Source organism: Terrapene carolina, unplaced genomic scaffold (assembly GCF_002925995.2).
Source record: "Terrapene carolina triunguis isolate 2854851 unplaced genomic scaffold, T_m_triunguis-2.0 Scaffold130, whole genome shotgun sequence".
Classification (NCBI taxonomy): domain Eukaryota; kingdom Metazoa; phylum Chordata; order Testudines; family Emydidae; genus Terrapene; species Terrapene triunguis.
Window position 1 is genome coordinate 39565689 of NW_020664481.1, and position 19271 is coordinate 39584959.

At 43.9% G+C, this 19271-nt stretch overlaps 1 protein-coding gene across 1 annotated transcript in view; it reads left to right on the top strand.

Moving 5' to 3' along the window:
- Positions 1 to 19271, top strand: part of TERB1 (telomere repeat binding bouquet formation protein 1) — a 42226-nt gene that overhangs the window by 828 nt on the left and 22127 nt on the right. Inside the window, exons 2-10 of the mRNA XM_029911817.1 lie at positions 4791 to 4901; positions 5168 to 5296; positions 6434 to 6565; positions 7226 to 7286; positions 7377 to 7492; positions 7651 to 7773; positions 9408 to 9560; positions 10332 to 10463; positions 12162 to 12287. Of these exons, the coding sequence (XP_029767677.1) occupies positions 4791 to 4901; positions 5168 to 5296; positions 6434 to 6565; positions 7226 to 7286; positions 7377 to 7492; positions 7651 to 7773; positions 9408 to 9560; positions 10332 to 10463; positions 12162 to 12287 (1083 nt within the window). The remainder of the gene's footprint in view (positions 1 to 4790; positions 4902 to 5167; positions 5297 to 6433; positions 6566 to 7225; positions 7287 to 7376; positions 7493 to 7650; positions 7774 to 9407; positions 9561 to 10331; positions 10464 to 12161; positions 12288 to 19271) is intronic.

Genomic DNA, 19271 nt, shown 5'->3' on the forward strand with positions numbered 1-19271 from the left:
ATTGTCATGATCAAGATTTTAGACCCAGCATTTGATGTAATTTATAATTATAATCGAATGGGGAAAGTCCTCTAAATTCTGTTCTTTGAAAGTCCTGTGGTGATGGGCATGTGGTGACAGAGACAGGCAGAGGATGCTGCTGGGGTCCCTAGTCACAAACTTGCATGCAGGCAGAGTGAGTGACGTGGTCATTTGTCACTGACTACAGAGCAGCCCTCTTTAAGAATAGTGCTTCACTTCCCAATCCAGAGAAGGGGGAGGAAAGGATCCCTAAACATCATTCACTCCATTATCAGCTTGCTAGTGTGCTGCAACTATCTGGTCATCCAGTTGTGTGGTAAAAAACAATATCACACAAAAAATACTGAACTCTGCATCCAAAAATGTCTATACTCTTTCTGATGATGCTGGTGGGCTCAAAAGGCATACTGCACTCATTTGAAAAGAATTTGTCAAATATAACATCGATGTAGCTGCACTTGCTGAAACGTCTCCCAAGTAATAACAATCTTGAAGAGTTCGGTGCTGGATACACATTCTACTGGATAGGCATGTTCGCGGAAGAGAGGTCACTATCAGGGATAGGCTTTGCTATTTCGACATTTATTGCATGTGCTCTTGCTTGTGTACCAAAAGGAATAAATGATCTCCAGATGATCCTTTGCCTCACCTTGACATGTGTATGTCATGTAACAGTCATCAGTGCATATGTACCTATGATGACATGTTCTGATGATGTCAAAGAAAAATTCTACAAAGACTTCGACAAGGCCATAAAATCAGCTCGTCAGCACGACAAATTTAATCATTCTAGGTGACTTTAATGCCAGAGTTGGTCACAGTCACAAAGCTTGGCCAAAAGTAATTGGTAAATGTGGTGTGGGGAAAGAGCACTTAAATGGCGCACTGTTCTTTACAAAGTGCATGCAGAACCAGCTAGTCATCACAAACATGATATTTCAACAAAGCACAAAACAACATGAATGCATTTCCACTCTGGTCATTGGCATTTTATTGACTATGTCATATGGCAATGTGACCATTGGGATATCAAAATCACCCAGGCACTGTGGGGTGCATGCATGTGGTCTGATCATCTGTACGAGATGCAAAATGACACTTATCTTGCAATTAAAACAGCACCAGTGTTGTCAATCTGCAGTACCCATGCTCGAAGTGCAAGCATTGAAATCTGAGCTCGCATGTACAAGGCTTGTTAAAGAATTTGATGAAGTTCTTTATATGCTTTCTCAGGCGGACATAATAAACATTGAGTCTTCCTGGTCATCTTTTAAGGAAACAATGTTTGATGCACCTTAAAGAAGCAGGGCCAGCTCCAGGCACCAGCTAAGGAAGCAGGTGCTTGGGGCGACCAATACAAAGGGGCGGCAGTCCGTCCGCTATTGGGGCGGCACGTCCGGGTCTTCGGCGGGAATTCGGCGGTGGTTCCCTCAGTCCCTCTCTTCCTTTTGAACTGTCGCCGAAGAGGAAGAGAGGGAGTGAAGGACCCGCCGCCCAACTGCCGCTGAAGAATGGAGCGGCGCGATTGATCTGCCGCCGAAGTGCTGCCGATTGGCTTTTTTTTTTTTCCCGCCACTTGGGGCGGCAGAAAACCTGGAGCCAGCCCTGTAAAGAAGTTCTTGGCTTTATAAAGACGAAGCATCAGGACTGGTTTGATGAAAATGATGCTGAGATAAAGAAACTCCTGACATCCTTGTATGGTCTTCACACATTACGGTTAAATGATAAAAACTCATCTATTAAAAAGTTCTTATTCCTATACAAAGTGCAATGTGCAAGCTAAGCTTCACCACAGGAAAAATAGCTGGTGGAAAATGAAAGCTAATGGTACCATCCCTATCTGGAATGCAGATGAGTCACTGCTGCTGACTTACTGTGGACAAATTCTCAAAAGATGAGCTGAACACTTTATTAAGGTTCTGAACTTCCCATCCACCGCATCAGCTGTTGATGGTTTGAATAACTTCCAATTCATGACCAACTTGTAATTCCACTGAACATATCTGAAGTATGGAAAGCTGTTAAGCAAATGTCAAACAACAAAGCAACAGGTCCAGATGGTTCCTGCAGAGATCTTCAAATGTGAGGGCCATGACTTGTCAGGAAGCTCACTGGCCTCTACTAAAAGTTTTTGGAACAGGAAACTGTGCCACAGGAACTTAAAGATGCCAGTATTATTCACCTTTATCAAAGCAAAGCATTCGTGCATCTTGTGATAACCATCGTGGCATTTTGTTCCTTGCCACTGCAAGAAAGATATTCACCTAAGTCATGCTAAACTGGCTGATTATCAACTAGCAGAGAAGATATTGCCTGAAATCCAATGTTGCATCTGTCCTGGGTGTGATACTTAAGACGGGATCTTTTTACTCTGGCAAATTCAGGAGAAATGTCATGAACAGAATCAAGACCTATATATAGGTTTTGTTGATCTTACTAAGGCCTTTGACTCTATAAATTAAGATGGCCAGTGCAGAGTTCTCCACAAGTTCAATTGCTCTGATAAGTTTGTCAACATTATTAAATTTTTTCATGCAGGAATGCAGGTTTGTGTTCTTGACCAAGGCTGCTTCTCAACTCCTTATGTTGTCACCAATGGAGTAAAACAAGGCTGTTTTTTTTCTCTGACATTATTTAGCATCATGTTTGCAGCTGTTTTTTAATAGATACATTCAGAGACATTGGTTATGGTGTTTATATGAAGTACCACATAGATGGAGGTGTCTTGAATCTGCATCTCCTGCATTCAAATATAAAAGTTATGAAGACAGTTATTCATGAATTACAAAAAGAACAGGAATACTTTTGGCGCCTTAGAGACTAACAAATTTATTTGAGCATAATTTGTTAGTCTTTAAGGTGCCACAAGTACTCCTATTCTTTTTGCAGCTACAGACTAACACGGCTGCTACTCTGAAGCCTGTCATGAATTACAGTTCACTAATGGCTCTGTTTTATTGGGCCATAACCTCAGGGACATTCAGTTGCTGACTGACTGCTTTGCGCATGCAGCAAAATGTTTTGGCTTAACGATCAGCCTAAAGAAGACAGAAATCATGGTTCAGCCTCGACCAGGAAGTATTGCAACTACTCCAGTTGTATTCATTGATGATGTACCTGTCAAGGTCATTGACAGTTTTCCTACCTAGGCAGTGTTGTTTCATGAGATGCGGTGATTGATGATGACGACATTATGAAGTGCATTGGGACAGCCAGTAACGCCTTCAGAAAACTTCAACATCATCTCTGGAATGAACGAGATGTCAGACTGCAAACAAAAATTGATGTTTATTGCACCATTGTTATCACCTCAGTGTTCTACGGCTGCATTATTTGGACTATATTGATGCCCTGTAAAATGCATGGACCAGTTCCACTTACAATGACTGTGTGGCGGATAGTGGGAATTTTAATGGCAATACTTGGTTCCAAACACTGACGTCCTTGAGTGCTTCAACATCAAAAGCATTGAAGCTTTTATAGTGAGAGTGCAGTTTGAGATGGTATGGTCATGTGGTCCATATGTCTGACAGCAGAATACCGAAGGCCATCTTCTACAGAGAATTGCAGACTTGAACTTGTTTTAGGGGCAGACCAAGAAAATGTTACAAAGACACTCTGACGGCCCACCTCCAGTCTTGTAATGTTGACCTCAACATTTGGGAGCTCTTAGCCCACAATAAGACGTGATAGCGGCAGCTCTGCCACCTTGGACTGAAAGACTTCGAGAGCTCACAGATTGCTGCAATGAAGGAGAGACGTGCGATGTGTAAAGCTAAAAGCAATGCACCTTCATCTGCAATTGTTTTTACCTGTGGTATTTGCGGATGGGGCAGCAGGTCTGAAATTGGTCTTTGGACTCATCTCAGGACCCACAATAAATGATTGTAGCTCATCTGTTGAATTTGATGGGAGACTCCATTATCATCAATCATAGAAAAATAATAATAATTAATACAGATACCATTAATTTGGGGAGGCCCAACAAATACATAGTTCTTTTGTCTAAAGGCTGGTTCTGCAGTGACATTTAATTGTAATATTCCTGGAAATATGCAGAAACAAAGTGATAAAATCAGCTACTGTATAAAGTGATTGTTTTTATTAGTGTTAGATAAAAATAGCCACATTAATTTCATCTCTAATTTAAAACACTATAAACAAAGGCAAAATTGGTTGGAAAATCGTCTGTATTTTAATCTTCTAAAATAGTGTTACAAACAATGGAAGATTTAAAAAAAATAGGGCCAATCCAGTATTCCTTAATAAATCAAAATTTGTTCTGGTCCTGATCCAGGCTTAAATTCTGCTAGTAGAGATCACGTTCTGTGGATGAAATCTTGGCCCTGTTGCAGTCAATGACAAAACACCAATTGACTTCAGTGGGGTTTCAATGGGGATTTCAACCTGTATGTCTTTCATTATTCCATATTCTCTGTTTAAATTAATTTTGCAGCTAGAGAACAACATTGTTACTGAAGGCAATAAGGTGAATATGAAAAGGGGATTGTTCTATTAGCAAATAAAATAATCATCTAGTAACAAAAACTACTTAGAGACACATTTTTGGGCTGTGCATAACTTTTATTGCTAGGTGGGGGGGAAAAAAGATTCAATTTCAGATTCTTTTTTTCTCTTCAAAATAGAAGATGGTGCCATATTTTATGAGTCTTAACATAAAAATTAATCGTCAATTTAAAAAGGTGCATTCAAAAGAAAACATACATGTTTCCTGTGAAATTCTTCTAAAACTGTTTTTTTCCTCAAAGAGATGAAGACAGATCTGAATTTACTTCTTGAATGTCTTAAATACCAAATGGACAGCCCTGCTTCTCAAAAAGAGGCCTTGATCACTATTTATTCAATCTGCCAACAAAACAGTAAGAAGTATTCTACCATGACATTTCGACTGGGGCATTTGTTATTTCCTATCTGGGATATTTGAATGTGGTAATACTAGAAAAAAATTTTCATAGTACATATTAAGCATTGTCACTTTTTAAAATAATGTCTAGGAGTCATAAGACTCTGTAAAGGCATAAAATCTTGAAAACATGTATTCCATACTGCTGATTGTTTTTGGATTCCCAAATTAGTACCTAAGATAAATTTCCCTTTTTGTTCATTGTGTCTGCATATGCAACAGGTGATGCAAGTGATTATTTCCGAGAGATTGGTGGTTTGATGTTTGTAAGTGACCTTGCAAAGTCGAGTGTGCATTGCATAGTAAAGGAAGCAGCCTTATTTACATTAGCAGTTGTAATGGAGAGTAATGGTAATGTATACTTTTATTTATTTTTCCAAGTTCTATATCACTGCACTTTATTGTTCCTGAAAATTTAAGATTTCCTCCTCCTGCCTGTATTTATCATATCAACCAATGGTTTAATGTAGTTTTAGATATATTTATTTATCAGGTTACAACAGATACCAGCCTGACAAATGGGACCAGATTCTTGACTCTGCTGTTCCATACTTGCTCCATTCTGGAAGCTCAAAGGGGCCATAAAGCCAGCTTAAATGGCCATCTGAGAATTCCTCTGGTTTGGGGGAATCCCTTGGGTGGAGTGGCTGGTGCTACATCACCAGCCCCACTTATAGGCTCTGGTGTAGAGGGCATGGGTGAGCAAAAGCAGGGTGGTGCACTTCTTTAGTCTCCCACTGTCATGATGGTCTGAGATTGCTCGGTATCATGCCTCAGAACTGGCTCCAGGATCAGGAAGTAGCAAACAGCTCTTTTGCAGCCCTCTTCCCTCAGAGGCACCTAGCACATACTGGTCACAACTGAGGATCTAAGCAAAGACCTGCAGGTTACTTATCAAGTTACATTGAAAGTTACTGACAAGTGGATTTGAGAATTGATCCTTCAGAGTGAGTCTGGAAGCTACACTCTGCCTAGTAACTGTTAAACTGTTGCTAGGTAAGATGAATTTTTAATGTCCTATGTCTTGAAATAGATATCCCAGAACTTCTGAATTAGTGCCATGCCATGAGGAGGGAAATTAGAATGGGAGCTTTCAAGTAGACCTGATACTTTGTTCCATAAAATGACCCAATTATGGTTAGTTTATGTATCACCTTGTTGATTGGGGGAAAGGTTGCTGTCAGTCACATCTATGGAAGGGTCAAAAGACTTTTCAGTCTGGCTCTCAGATATGTTGGTTGGGGGAAGGGAGGAGAGGAAATTTTGCCTTACAAATAAGTAATGGTATGAAATATTTAAATTTGAATATCTGATTCAGTCCTGATAATTGTTTTTCTCTTGACAGCCTTTCAGTATAGGTCAGTCTGTATATTTTAGACAGAATCTTTTTATCAGTCTGTAATTTGTAGACTTTATTGCCTAAATAAATAGAAATTGTAAATGGCTTAATAGGAATTAATATATCAATAATTCATTTTCTGATTTCAGTTTACTGTCAACAAACTTTGTGTACATCTGAATTGTTTGAAGACCTCATTTTCCTCTTAACTAATAAGAGTTCTAGTGTGAATTTGAAAAGAATGTCTGTTTATGTTATATTAGTACTGGTTTCAAATAACAGTAAGTATTTTGCATTCACTTGTAAAAATACCATTAAATTATTAATACTATGTAACTCATTTTAAAACACACTACTGGTTATCAGCCCATACTGTTTATCATGACTTCAAGATTTCATTAATATTTTGTACGATTAGTATATAAAGATTAATTGTGACATAGATTGCTTTTATGTGATCTCAAAATCAGTTACAAGTAGATCAAATATTAGCGGGGTTTTTTTTAAATGTTGAAAGTACTTTATCTTATTTGTGTAAGAAACTTACATGTAGTTTTTAGCAAAACGTAATGCAAAATGAGGGTTTCTCACATTTTGTAGAGAAATTGAAATATAACAATTGATCTTTATTAATTATTATTTGTATTACAGTAGCACCCAGAGGGACCCATACTTCTGGGCTCTGTACAAACATATGGTTTAAAACACAAAGTAACAATTAATTTAGAAGTTCTTGTAGTTTATAAAAATTGAAGAACATAGTTAGCACTTTTTGTTGCTATACAGTTAAGGGTGAAAGTACATAACACATTGTTCATTTGTACATGGTTTACTAAGGGAGCTGAAGTAAAACTGAACTATTTAAATGGCATTTAAAGTATTAATATTTTGTTTAAAATTATGTATTGTCTCTCCCAATACTGGCATATGGTCATTTATAGAGAGTGGGCAAACTCACATCAGAGAAACAGGCTGCATTGGTGTTCTGCTACAATTATTCAGGTAAATAAACAGTTTCTGTTAAGATATAAAGTAACAGACTATTTAGGTCCTAAGTCATCTTTGCCATTATGTTTGCTTTTTTCTTAACAGAACAACTCTTTCAATACCTGAGATGAATCTGTCAGATGAAAATATTAATCAGTATTATCAGCTGTGGTCTTCAGTCTGCAGTACTCTGTGTGCATGTGTTAATAATCCTCAAAATGGTAACTATTATTAAATAATTGTATAACATAAGATGATAGTTAACATAAAAAGAACACTTTTCAAAAGTGACATCTGACTTCCATTTTCTAGCATGTCTATAAACGTAACTATATATTATATTTAGATTTTTGTTGTTGTTTGTTTTACATCTCTACAGAAGACAATCAAAACACTTGCTGTTCAGTTTTTCCACATGCAAAAGACTGGCTCCGAAGTTGCATAAAGCCTGAGATAGTTCGTCCTATTTGTTCATTTGTTGGACTTACAGTTGCTAATAATTGTAAGTACATGACATCCTGTCAACAGTTTAGATTTCATGGAACTACATTTCATTGGAAACAATAATTAAATTTTAAATTTCTTCCTCTTTCCCTATCTCCCCAGATTCATTCACTGATCTTCCACCTTCTTTGCAGAAGGCATGGATCAGCTGCCTCTGTGTCATTGTCCCTTCTCCTCCAAACCTCACAGAGGACACTTACAGGTCCAGGGTTTGCACTGGGCGAAGAGGTAGGGTGAGCAAGAGGCAGGAGTAGGCATTCACATCATCCCCCTACTGGTCTCATGGAGATAATCCAGGTTCTGGTAGATCAGCTCCAATGGAGCCATTCTGCTGGAGTGGGGAGTTAGAGTGCTGGGGGCCAGCTAGTCATGAATCATTTTGCTTAGAGGTATCCAGCTTGCGAGAATATCTCTCTCTGTGTATATTTCTCTTATGAAACCTCTCTGGAATTTTCAGTAAGATGGTTACTGTCAGTAGTAATCTTAGAAATACCAACTGTAATTAAAAACTTCGCATTGAAGAAATTATTGCTCTAGACTCTATTTAGTCATTTTCCTCAAAGAGTGCAGCATAGGTGTAAAAATGCTACCAGATCAGTATAGTAGTGTTTTGCATCCACTTTGTGCTGGGTAGGTGACTAAACAAGGTGCAGGGCAACAAAGAATCAGGCTCTTTGTTTTCAAATGTAGTTCAGTTTAAACATGGTGAGAAATATTTCTCATTTATATTGCTTTCCTGAGGTAAATGGATGCAGTTTTCTTTTAAAAGCACCTTTGCCTTTGGTGAGTCTTTCTCTAAGGATTCTGTCCTTTCTTTGTCTCTTGCCACCACTTGGTTATACCACAAGAGAACATTGCATCAGAACAAACATCATAGATACTTTTATGGTCCTCAGTCCCTTCTGATATTTTTTTCATGTGCATTTCCAAAATGCTTTTCTGTTGAGCTAATCAATTATTTTACTGTTAAATAGAAGTTAGGTAAGATACGATTCAAAAGAAGCTCTCTTTACCTATAAGATATATAAAAGCTGATGGTATGCGGGCTCTATCCACTAGCAGTTTTGTCACACCATCCTTCTCTATTTCAGTGCATTCCTTTAGGCTCTGTCCAGCAGACTGTAAGTGTCCTACTTTGGAACAATCTTTCGCTTAGAGGGCTTTGTGTGGTTCCTTTGCACATGGTGACATTTACTTTAAGGGCTAGATTCTAATATCTTTACTCATGTCGAGTAGTACCTTGCTCCACAAATAGTCCCATTAGCTTCAAGTTAGTAAAATCTGTAAAATTCTTTGGGCGCCATTTTGATTTTCCAAAGGTAAGTTCATCATTATTACAACACAGAAAATAATGGCTATAACTAAATGAAATCAAGCAGAACACCAGTACATTGTTTACATGTGTATATTATGCTTGTATATTTTCTATAATTCTTATGAAAAATACATTTCTAAATTTGCCATCTCTTCTATATTTCCAATTTTGATTATGTTGTATTGATGGAATTGCGTTTGATGGCAGGAAAATTAGCATACACAAAAAAAATCATTACCACATTGCTTTATTAATATTGTTTTAGTTAATAGAGATATAAATGTTGCAATTCAGTATTTATTCTTTTTTTCCTTAAGCATATGTACAGGAATACTTTGTTTCTGTTGGTGGATTAGACATATTAGCTGAAGTACTTATCAAGCTGGTCCGTGATTCATCTAGAAGTTACTCAAGCGCAAAACTTGCAGTAGTGGTAACAAAGACTCTAGATGCTTGCATTGCTGATAACTGTGAGTGAATGGACCCCAAACATTTTTATATCTATATATGGTATTTCTAGAAATAAATTAGTAGGGCTAGATTTTAGAAGAAAAGTATGTAGATGGGCATGAAATGGCAAGTAAGTGTACATATATTGCACATGTGGAAAACACAGTTTTACATGTCAGAATTCCCTAAACAGTCTCCAACTGAAATTAGAAAGAGTGAAGAAAATGTACCTGCACCTGTTGGGATTTGCAGAGACATGGGGGTGTGACTAACAGCTTGATTTTTAGCACATAGATACACAAACAAATTTAGGTGCCCCTAAGTCTTTGGAGAAGCTTGACTTCTTTATAGGAAGCCTCTCCAGTTGTTCTGTGGGGAGGATCTTATGTCTGATAAACCTAAGAGTTAGATCTTCATGTCCTCTCCAATTGCAGTGAGTTCTCCATGTGCTGAATCTGGTAAAGGATTTGGGGAACCTTTCCAGAGGTCTGCACCCCGGTGTGCTGGAGAGCCCTGATTCATCAGGGCTTCTTCCGCAGCAGGATTTGGGGGATGGCACAGTGTTGGGGCTGGGAAAGAGCATTTACAGGACTGGTCCACTGAAAGGAGACGATACTGACTTCAAATGTTGGAGTGAGGGAGTGAGAGCAGGGGAGAAATGGGGGCAATCTCAAGGCTTCTTCAGGGATATGGAGGACACCCTGAAAAAGAAAATGTATTTTTGTTGCATTGTGTTGTGTACTTACTGTTTAGTTTAATTTTTGTCTCTTTAAATTATTTTATACTAATAGCTGCTGTTGGTGATGTCCTGGTAAAGTATCACATTGTGTCTAAGCTACTGAGGTTGCTGACTTCTGACACTCTGGATTCAGGAGAAAAAATTAGTATTATTCTTACAATTGGGCATTGCACAGAAGGTTGTGGTAAGATTCTGATTTCTGTTATGAATTTTGGTTTGTGGCTTTAATCACTTCAATGCCGCACTCCTCAGCAGTTTTCATTAAAATACTCAAAGCAAAATTCTTCCACATAATTTAATTCAATATTAAAATTCAAAGAAAAGGGTTTAGTTTTCTGTAGTGTTCTATCTTTGGTTTTGAAGAGCTGCTATCTCAATACAACATACAGTATCTTCAGGGTTAAAAGAAAGTAGAGTCTTATGAGGAGCACTCAAAGGACCAAATCCTGTTCACCTCATTCACATAGGGTGAAATTCACCTTGTCCAGAGGGCCAGAACAAGATACATGCATCATGTAAGTTCCACTTAAGCCCTATTTTAACTGCTCCAGTAGTACTTGGAGCATAGATGTTGTGCTGACCCTTTGCACCTATAAATAATCTTACTGAATTTAATAGCATTACTTTTGGAAGTGAGAACAGGATTTTGTCTGAAATGCTTTTGCCTGACATTTTAGTGTTTGTCCAAAATAAAGTTGCCCAACTCAGACTGTCAGTTGGTACCCTGTGGCAATGAACACAAACTGCGTGGATAGTTGCAAGATACTGATGATTGATTGTTTATATTGTTCGCTTTTCTCTCAAGAGCACTCTGGAATCTGTCAAACAGAGAATATCTTGTAAAGCCCTAATCCTGCTTCCTGTGAAGTCAGTGGCAGTTTGACAGTTTCGACAGGAGATGGACTGTGCTGTAAAGGAACTAATTGAATCAAAGGAGGGCTTTGCTCCATGGAAAATATATTGCAAATATAAATTTTATGATCTTATAAAATAAGAGTTTTTTTATTTTAATATGTTATTGTTTGCAGAGTTAAGGATTTTTTTTAAAAGAAAAGATCCAATATAATTAGAGAGTTTAAGATCCTGTCTGAACTATAAAAATGTTTTTGGAAAGTTATGCAAATGTTAGCATGCAAATGTTAGCATAGTTTTAGAAAACACAATTTTAGACGATTACATGAATTATGCATGGGGCGACTGTTCTGTTCTTGCCCAGGGAAGAACTGATTAGATAGGCTCTGCTTACAATGCAGATTTCGAACTGGAGTAAGCCAGACAGTTGTAAATCATAGTTTATACTATGCACATGTACATGAGAGGTTTGCACTAATGCAGCTACCTTAGTGCAAAAAACAAACAAACCAAAAAACAAAACAACCAACAACCCTAATGAAAAATAAGGCCCTAGTCAACAACTGAAATTCACTTGGGTCCCATTTAATAAATATACAGGTTTTTTACTAACTTAAACTCTAGATTTTTTTTAATGCAGACTTTTAATTATGGATCGCTATGCATTTTTCACTTGAATTAGCAGTATTTACTTTTTAGCTGACTCAGTCCTTATTGGATTTGCTTATACTACTACTGAAATTTTAGAAGTGACTGTTTCATACAGTAAGTTAGAAGTTATGAATCGTCCCTAATTGCTTCCTAAACTGGACAAAAAATAAATAAAGCAATTCATATAAAGTAGTTCATGCATTATACGGAAATTACCCAGATACGATTTAATGAATTTGGCTCATGATAAAAAGAAACATTTTGCTGAATTTTATTTAAAGTTATTTATACTGTCTTCTAAAGATAATGTAAGAAAACTGTGAAACCATGGTACAAGTTAGAAACTGATTTATTTTCCTTTAATGCTAATCTTCTTTAGAAGAAAATCAGTATGATCTGCTTAAGAACAATGGCCTTCCACTTATGATTCAGTTATTAACAGAGTCTCAGGATGAAGAAGTAAACAAAGCTGCTACTTTTGTGCTGCAAAATTGCAAGCAAATCAGTAAGCTTATTGTTGTTTTAAAAAAATGAAATTCATTGTTCTCAGTATTTAAGATTTGTAAACCTTCAAAATAATTATAACCGTAGCAGGTTGGTGATGCAGTGCACTTCAGTAACCTTTGTTTTCCTTCGGAATAGTTGTATATTTACCACCATAGAATGATTATAACATTTAGGTGGGTGAAAGAAAAATTGCAGAGATTCAGTTGAATGCAAAAATGTGCGGGCATAATCTGTGAACAAAAGGCTGATTCCCTTTAAATTATAGGGTTGCCAACTTTCTAATTGCACAAAACTGAACACCCTTGCCCCCCCGCCTCACTCCCACTCAGTCCATCCCCCCTTCTTGCATCGCTTGCTCTCCCCCACCCTCATTCACTCCTTTTCACCGGGCTGGGGCATGGGGTTAGAGTGCAGGAGGGATTGAGGGCTCCGGCTGAGGATGCTGGCTCCAGGGTGGGGACAGAAATGAGGGGTTCAGGGTGTGGGAGGGGGCTCTGGGTTGGGGCAGGGGTTGGGGTGTGGGAGGGGTTATGGGCTCTGGGGTGGGACCAGAAATGAGGGGTTCAGGGTGTGGGAGGGGGTTCTGGGCTGGGACAGGGAGTTGGGATGTGGGAGAGGGCTCCAGCTGGGGTTGCGGGCTCTCAGGTGGGATCGGGGATGAGGGGTTTGAGGTACAGGAGGGGGCTTAGGGATGGGGAGTTTGGAGGGTGGGAGTGAGGGCTGAGGTAGGGGGTTGGGGTGCAGGCTCTGGGAGGGAGTTTGGGTGTGGGAGCGGACTCCAGGCTGGGGCAAGGGGTTAGGGTGTGGCAGGGGGTGCAGGGTGCATGCTCTGGGAGGGAGTTTGGGTTCTGGAGGGGGCTAAGGGTTCAGGCTCCAGGAGGGAGTTTGGAGGTGGGAGGGGGCTCAGGACTGGGGGTTGGAGTGCGGGGTGCAGGCTCCGGGAGAGAGTTGGGGTGCAAGAGGTCTGGGGCAGGGGGTTGGGGTGCAGGCTCCTCTGGGCAGTGCTTACATCAGGTGGCTCCCAGGAAGCAGCGACATGTCCTCCAGCTCCTAGGCGGAGGCGTGGCTAGGCGGCTCCACGCGCTGCCTCCGCCCGCAGGTACCGCCCTCACAGCTCCCATTGATCGCGATTCCCATCCCATGGGAGCTACGGAGCTGGCTCTCAGGGCAGGGGCAGCACGCAGAGCCCCCGTGGCTGCTCCTACGCCTAGGAGCTGGAGGGACATGCCGGCCGCTTCCTAGGAGCCACACAGAGCTGCGTAGGAAGCCTGCCAGCCCCACGCCAACTGGCCACCTGGCAACCCTATTAAATTAGCTCTGCAAGGGTAGCCTTGGCCTCACTCCAACCTGTGATACTGTCTTTAGAGACAGAACTGGTTTTTAGCAGCAAGTGGAGTCCTATATAGGTTGATTAATTTGTAGACATAACTCCACCAACCGTTTAGGTGCTGATTCTTTCTACTGCTTATATTAGATAAAAATAATAGAATTGACAGTTATGGCAAGATGTTATACTCTTTTCAGTGTGTTCTGTGGCTGAGTTTTGTTTGTTGTTTTTTATAAATGAGATGTGGTCAAGCATTTTTTCAGTGCCGTGACTTGAATGCAACAGATTCATTAGAAAACTCTATTTTATCTTTAATTTACTTATAAAAATATATTTGTAACATTCAGTTTGTTCTAACATGTGAACCAGTTTTTATAAGCCCAGGTTCTTCTTCGAGTGCTTGCTCATATCGATTCCAATTAGGTGTGCGTGCACCGCATGCACGGCCGTCGGAGAACTTTTATCCTAGCAACACCCGGTGGGTCAGCCGTGGAGCCCCCTGGAGTGGCGCCTTCATGGCACTGGATATATACCCCGGCCGACCCAGCACCCCCTCAGTTCCTTCTTACCGCCCGTGACAGTTGTTGGAACTGTGGAGCTCGGCTTTGCTGCTCTCCACTCTCCCTAGCGTTTTTCCTCTCAACAGTGTTAATAGTTTAATAGTTTATAGTTAGTATAGTTATAGAGTTTTTATATAGTTATAGTGTAAATAGTTCTACGTAGCGGGTTGTCAGGGATCTTCCCTCCTCCCCACCGGTAGCTTGGGCTCATGCCCAAGGTTCCGGGCTTTAAACCCTGCGCATCCTGCTCCAAGCCCATGCCAACGGGTGACCCCCATGACTCTTGCCTAAAGTGTCTGGGGGAATCTCATCAGATCGAGAAGTGCAGGATCTGCAAAGGTTTTCGGCCCTGGACTAAAAAGGAGTGGGACTTTCGTTTGCGACAGCTCCTCATGCCCTTAACCTCCAGCACCACGCCAAGACCCGGCACCAAGCGCTTCGGTGCATAGCGCCCCGGTGGCAACAGTAGGAACTGCACCGCGGTCGGACTCTGATAGAGACCCGCAGCACCGGCGTTCCCCGGCACCGCAACTGACATCATCGGTCCAGCACCGCTCCCACTCGCCTGGTCACAAGTGGCACCGTAGACCGGAAAAGCCTGGCTCACCTCAGCAGACACCAGTCTCCCTGGATCCACCCTCGGCGCCGCATCCTGTAGAGGAGCGGCCGGGGCACAAGTGCTGACTTCGGCACCGTTGACTCCGGCACCGAGAGCGGAGCCGTTGAGACCGGTGCGTCTGGATTCCCCAACACATAGCGTGGTTGAAGTCCAGTTGCCATTGACTCCACACACATTTGCGACTGCAAGGGAACTGATTGCTATGACAGCGTCAGTATCCCCTCAGCAGACAAAGGCACCGGTTCCTGCTCGTCTGGTCCCATCCCGGGACAAGCCGGCCCTTATCCACCCAGCACTGTCAGTTGAGCCACGGCACCGATCCTGCTCTCAGCACCGATCCCGCTCCCGACGCCACTCGCAGTCCCGGCACCGCTCTCCTTTGCGGCGCTGGTCATACTCACGGCACTGATCAGACTCCTGGCACCATTCTCGGCACCGCTTGGTACGCCGGTCACCGTCCAGGAGCAGATGTCGGTCCAGACACCACTTCCGACGACGATCACCATTGAGGACTAGGTCCAGATCTCGGCACCGGTCCAGACCCCTGCACCGATCTAGGGTCACAGCACCGTTCCCCCCTCGCGGCGGCGCTCTCCATCTTTGCGGTACTGATCTCCATCGTGTCGACGTGACTTGGTGCAGACCCGCTCGGCACCACCCTGGCCATCATGCTCCGCCTCTCGTTCAACGGAGTCGGACACGGGGTCGTGTCTATCCGACTGCCGCCACTTGGATCACAGCCGTCTGAACTCAGGGGCTGCTCGTTGGCAGGCGCAGGGACAAGGTCCGGTCCAAGGGTCTACTCAATGGCCCTTTTGGACGCCCTGGGCGTACCACCAGGCCCAGGGTGCTCCGTCAGGGGCTTCTTGTTCAGCTCCCTCCGAGCCGCGGTTGCCAGAGGCCACCGTCAGCCGTCCGGCTCCTGAGCAAGCGCTCCTGAGCCAATACAACTATAACTCTTGGAATTCCATGTTAAAGTTCAAGGAGCTGGTTCCTTCGGAGTCCAGAGAGGAGTTTGGGGCCTTGGTGGAAGTGGAAGAGGGCAAGACTGTGGCGAGGACTGCATTACTGGCGTTGGACACCGCAGACTCTGCCGCTCGGACCCTCTCTTCGGGCATTGCGATGAGACGTATATCTTGGCTGAAGCTTCCGGCTTACCACCAGAGCTTCAGCAAACATTACAGGATCTCCCCTTTGATGGAGAGGGCCTGTTTTCAGACAAAACTGACTCGAGGCTTCAGAGCCTCAAGGACTCAAGGGCCATAATGCGATCGCTGGGGATGCATACACCGGCTACCCAGCGGAAGCCATTTAAGCCTCAGCCCCAATGCTCCTATCCTCCTCCTCGGCCGAGGCAGGACTTCTATAGGAGGCGGGGGCGTAATACCAGGAGGAAACTCTCCAACCACCAACGTGGCCGAAGCCCTTCAGTGGGCCCTAAGCAAAACTTTTGAAGGGACGCTTGAGGATGATGTACCGGACCTCGGTCAGGATCCTATCCCACCCTTCCTGAATCTTTTATCCTGTTTCCACCATGCTTGGTCCCTTATAACCATGGACCGTTGGGTTCTTCGCACGGTGGAAAGGGGATACTCTCTCCAATTTTCTTTCTTCCCACCCTCCCTCACCGTCCCTCTTCAGGGACCCTTCTCACGAGCAACTCCTCATTCAGGAGGTTCAAACGCTCCTATCCATGGGGGCGATCGAGGAGGTTCCAAAGGAGCTAAGGGGCAAGGGGTTTTACTCCCGTTACTTCCTAATACCCAAGACAAAGGGCGGGCTTCGGCCTATCCTGGACCTGCGCGGACTCAACAAATTCATGGTAAAGTTGAAGTTCCACATGGTCTCCTTGGGTACCATTATACCTTCCCTGGATCCCTGTCGCTGCCCTCGACATGAAGGATGCATATTTCCACATAACAATCCATCCGGCACACAGATGCTTCCTCTGCTTTGTGGTCAACCGTGAACACTACCAGTTCACGGTCCTTCTGGTCGGCCTTTCCACAGCCCCCCGGGTGTTCACCAAATGTTTGGCAGTCGTGGCAGCCTCCCTTCGTCAGAGACGGATACAGGTATACCTGTATCTCGACGACTGGCTCATCCGAGGTCGCACCAAAGAACAGGTGCAATCTCACGTTCAAGTGGTCACGGACACGTTTTCTCAATTAGGTCTTCTCATCAATGCAGCGAAGTCGACTCTAGAACCAACCCAGAGAATAGAATTCATCGGGGGGATCCTAGATTCCGTGCGTGCCTGAGCCCTCCTGCCGGACGCTCGTTTCCACGCTCTGACGGGCCTCATCCGCAGCCTTCAAAGCTTCCCAACCTTGACGCCAAGAACATGCCTGAGTCTCCTGGGTCATATGGCTTCCTGCACATACGTGACCAGACATGCCAGACTTCGGCTACGACCGCTTCAGGCCTGGCTGGCATCTGTCTACCGCCCAGGTCAAGACAGCCTGAACCTGGTGGTCATTGTTCCAGAAGGGGTCCTGGCCTCCCTCCAATGGTGGCTAGACCCAAGGGTGGCATGTGAAGGAGTCCCCTTCCACACCCCTCAGCCCTCCTTGTCCCTCATCACGGACATGTCAGCCCTGGGATGGGGCGCTCACCTCGGGGACATCTGTCCGATCTCTCTCCATATCAACGTACGGGAACTGATGGTGGTGCGTCTTGCGTGCCAAGCCTTTCAGGAGCGATTGCATGGTCGTTGTGTGGCGGTCCTCACAGACAACACCACGGCTATGTTCTATATCAACAAGCAAGGGGGGGCTCGTTCCTCCCCCCTCTGTCAAGCGGCCATTCAACTCTGGGAGTTCTGCATAGCCCATTCCATTCACCTGGTGGCGTCGTTTCTCCCAGGGGTCCAGAACACGTTGGCGGACCACCTCAGCAGGTCCTTCCAATCCCATGAGTGGTCGTTCCACCCAGATGTCATCTACTCCATCTTCCTAAAGTGGGGGTTTCCCCAGGTCAACCTGTTTGCCTCGCGCAGCAACCGGAAGTGCCCGGCGTCTCCAGGGCCGCTCCCCGGGCTCTCTCCCAGACGCCTTCCTACTCCCGTGGATGAGCAGGTTGTTGTATGCCTTCCCACCATTTCCCCTTGTACACAAGGTCCTGATCAAGGCGCGCAGGGACAGATCACGACTGATTCTGGTTGCCCCAGCGTTGCCCAGGCAGCACTGGTACACCACACTGTTAGAGATCTCGGTGGACGCCCTGATTCTGCTGCCTCTCTTTCTGGACCTGATCGCGCAAGATCGCGTCCGCCTCAGTCACCCCAACCTGCAGTCCCTCCACCTCACAGCGTAGATGCTGCATGGCTGAGCCACTCTGAACTTCTCTGTTCTCGTTTGGTGCAGCAGATCCTGTTGGGCAGCAGGAAACCTTCCACTCGGGCTACGTATATGGCTAAATAGAAGCGATTCTCATGCTGGTGCTCTCTCCACGACATGCTTCCCCTCCAAGCGTCCGTGCCTCTCATTCTAGACTATCTTCTGGACCTGAAATAGCAGGGCTTGGCGATACCATCCATCAGAGTTCACCTGGTGGCCATCTCAGTTTTCCACCCGGGAGTGAATGGCCGATCTGTCTTCGCCAACCCCATGGTTGGTAGGTTCTTCAAGGGCCTGGACCGTCTATATCCACAGGTACAACAGCCTGTACCCACGTGGGACCTCAACTTGGTCCTCTCCAGACTTATGGGACCCCCGTTTAAACCTTTGGCCACATGTTCCCTGTTGTACCTCTCTTGGAAAACAGCTTTCCTTGTTGCTATCACTTCGGCGAGGCGTGTCTCTGAGCTCAAAGCTCTTACATCGGAACCACCTTACATGATCTTCCATAAGGATAAGGTGCAGCTACGACCTCACCCTGCCTTTCTTCCCAAGGTGGTATCGACTTTTCATATCAACCAGGACATCTTCCTTCCAGTTTTCTTCCCAAAACCTCATGCCAATAGTCAGGAACAACGGCTTTACTCCCTCAATGTTTGTAGGGCTCTTGCCTTCTACACTGAATGTACGAAACTGTTCCGGAAAACGATGCAGCTCTTCGTCGCAGTAGCAGACTGGATGAAGGGTCTTCCGGTCTCCTCCCAGCGGATCTCTTCTTGGATCACATCATGTATTCATGCTTGCTATGATCTGGCCGGGATCCCGACCCCCCAGCTAACTGCTCACTCCACGAGGGCTCAAGCCTCGTCGGCAGCCTTCCTGGCCCAGGTGCCAATCCAGGAGATCTGCAGAGCTGCTACTTGGTCTTCAGTGCATACGTTCGCCTCACACTATGCCATCATTAGGCCAGAGATGATGCAGTATTTGGTAGGGTGATCCTACAATCCACGGTACTTCACACCGACCCCACCGCCTAGGTAAGGCTTGGGTCACCTAATTGGAATCGATATGAGCAAGAACTCGAAGAAGAAAAGATGGTTACTCACCTTTGTAACTGTTGTTCTTCAAGATGTGGTGC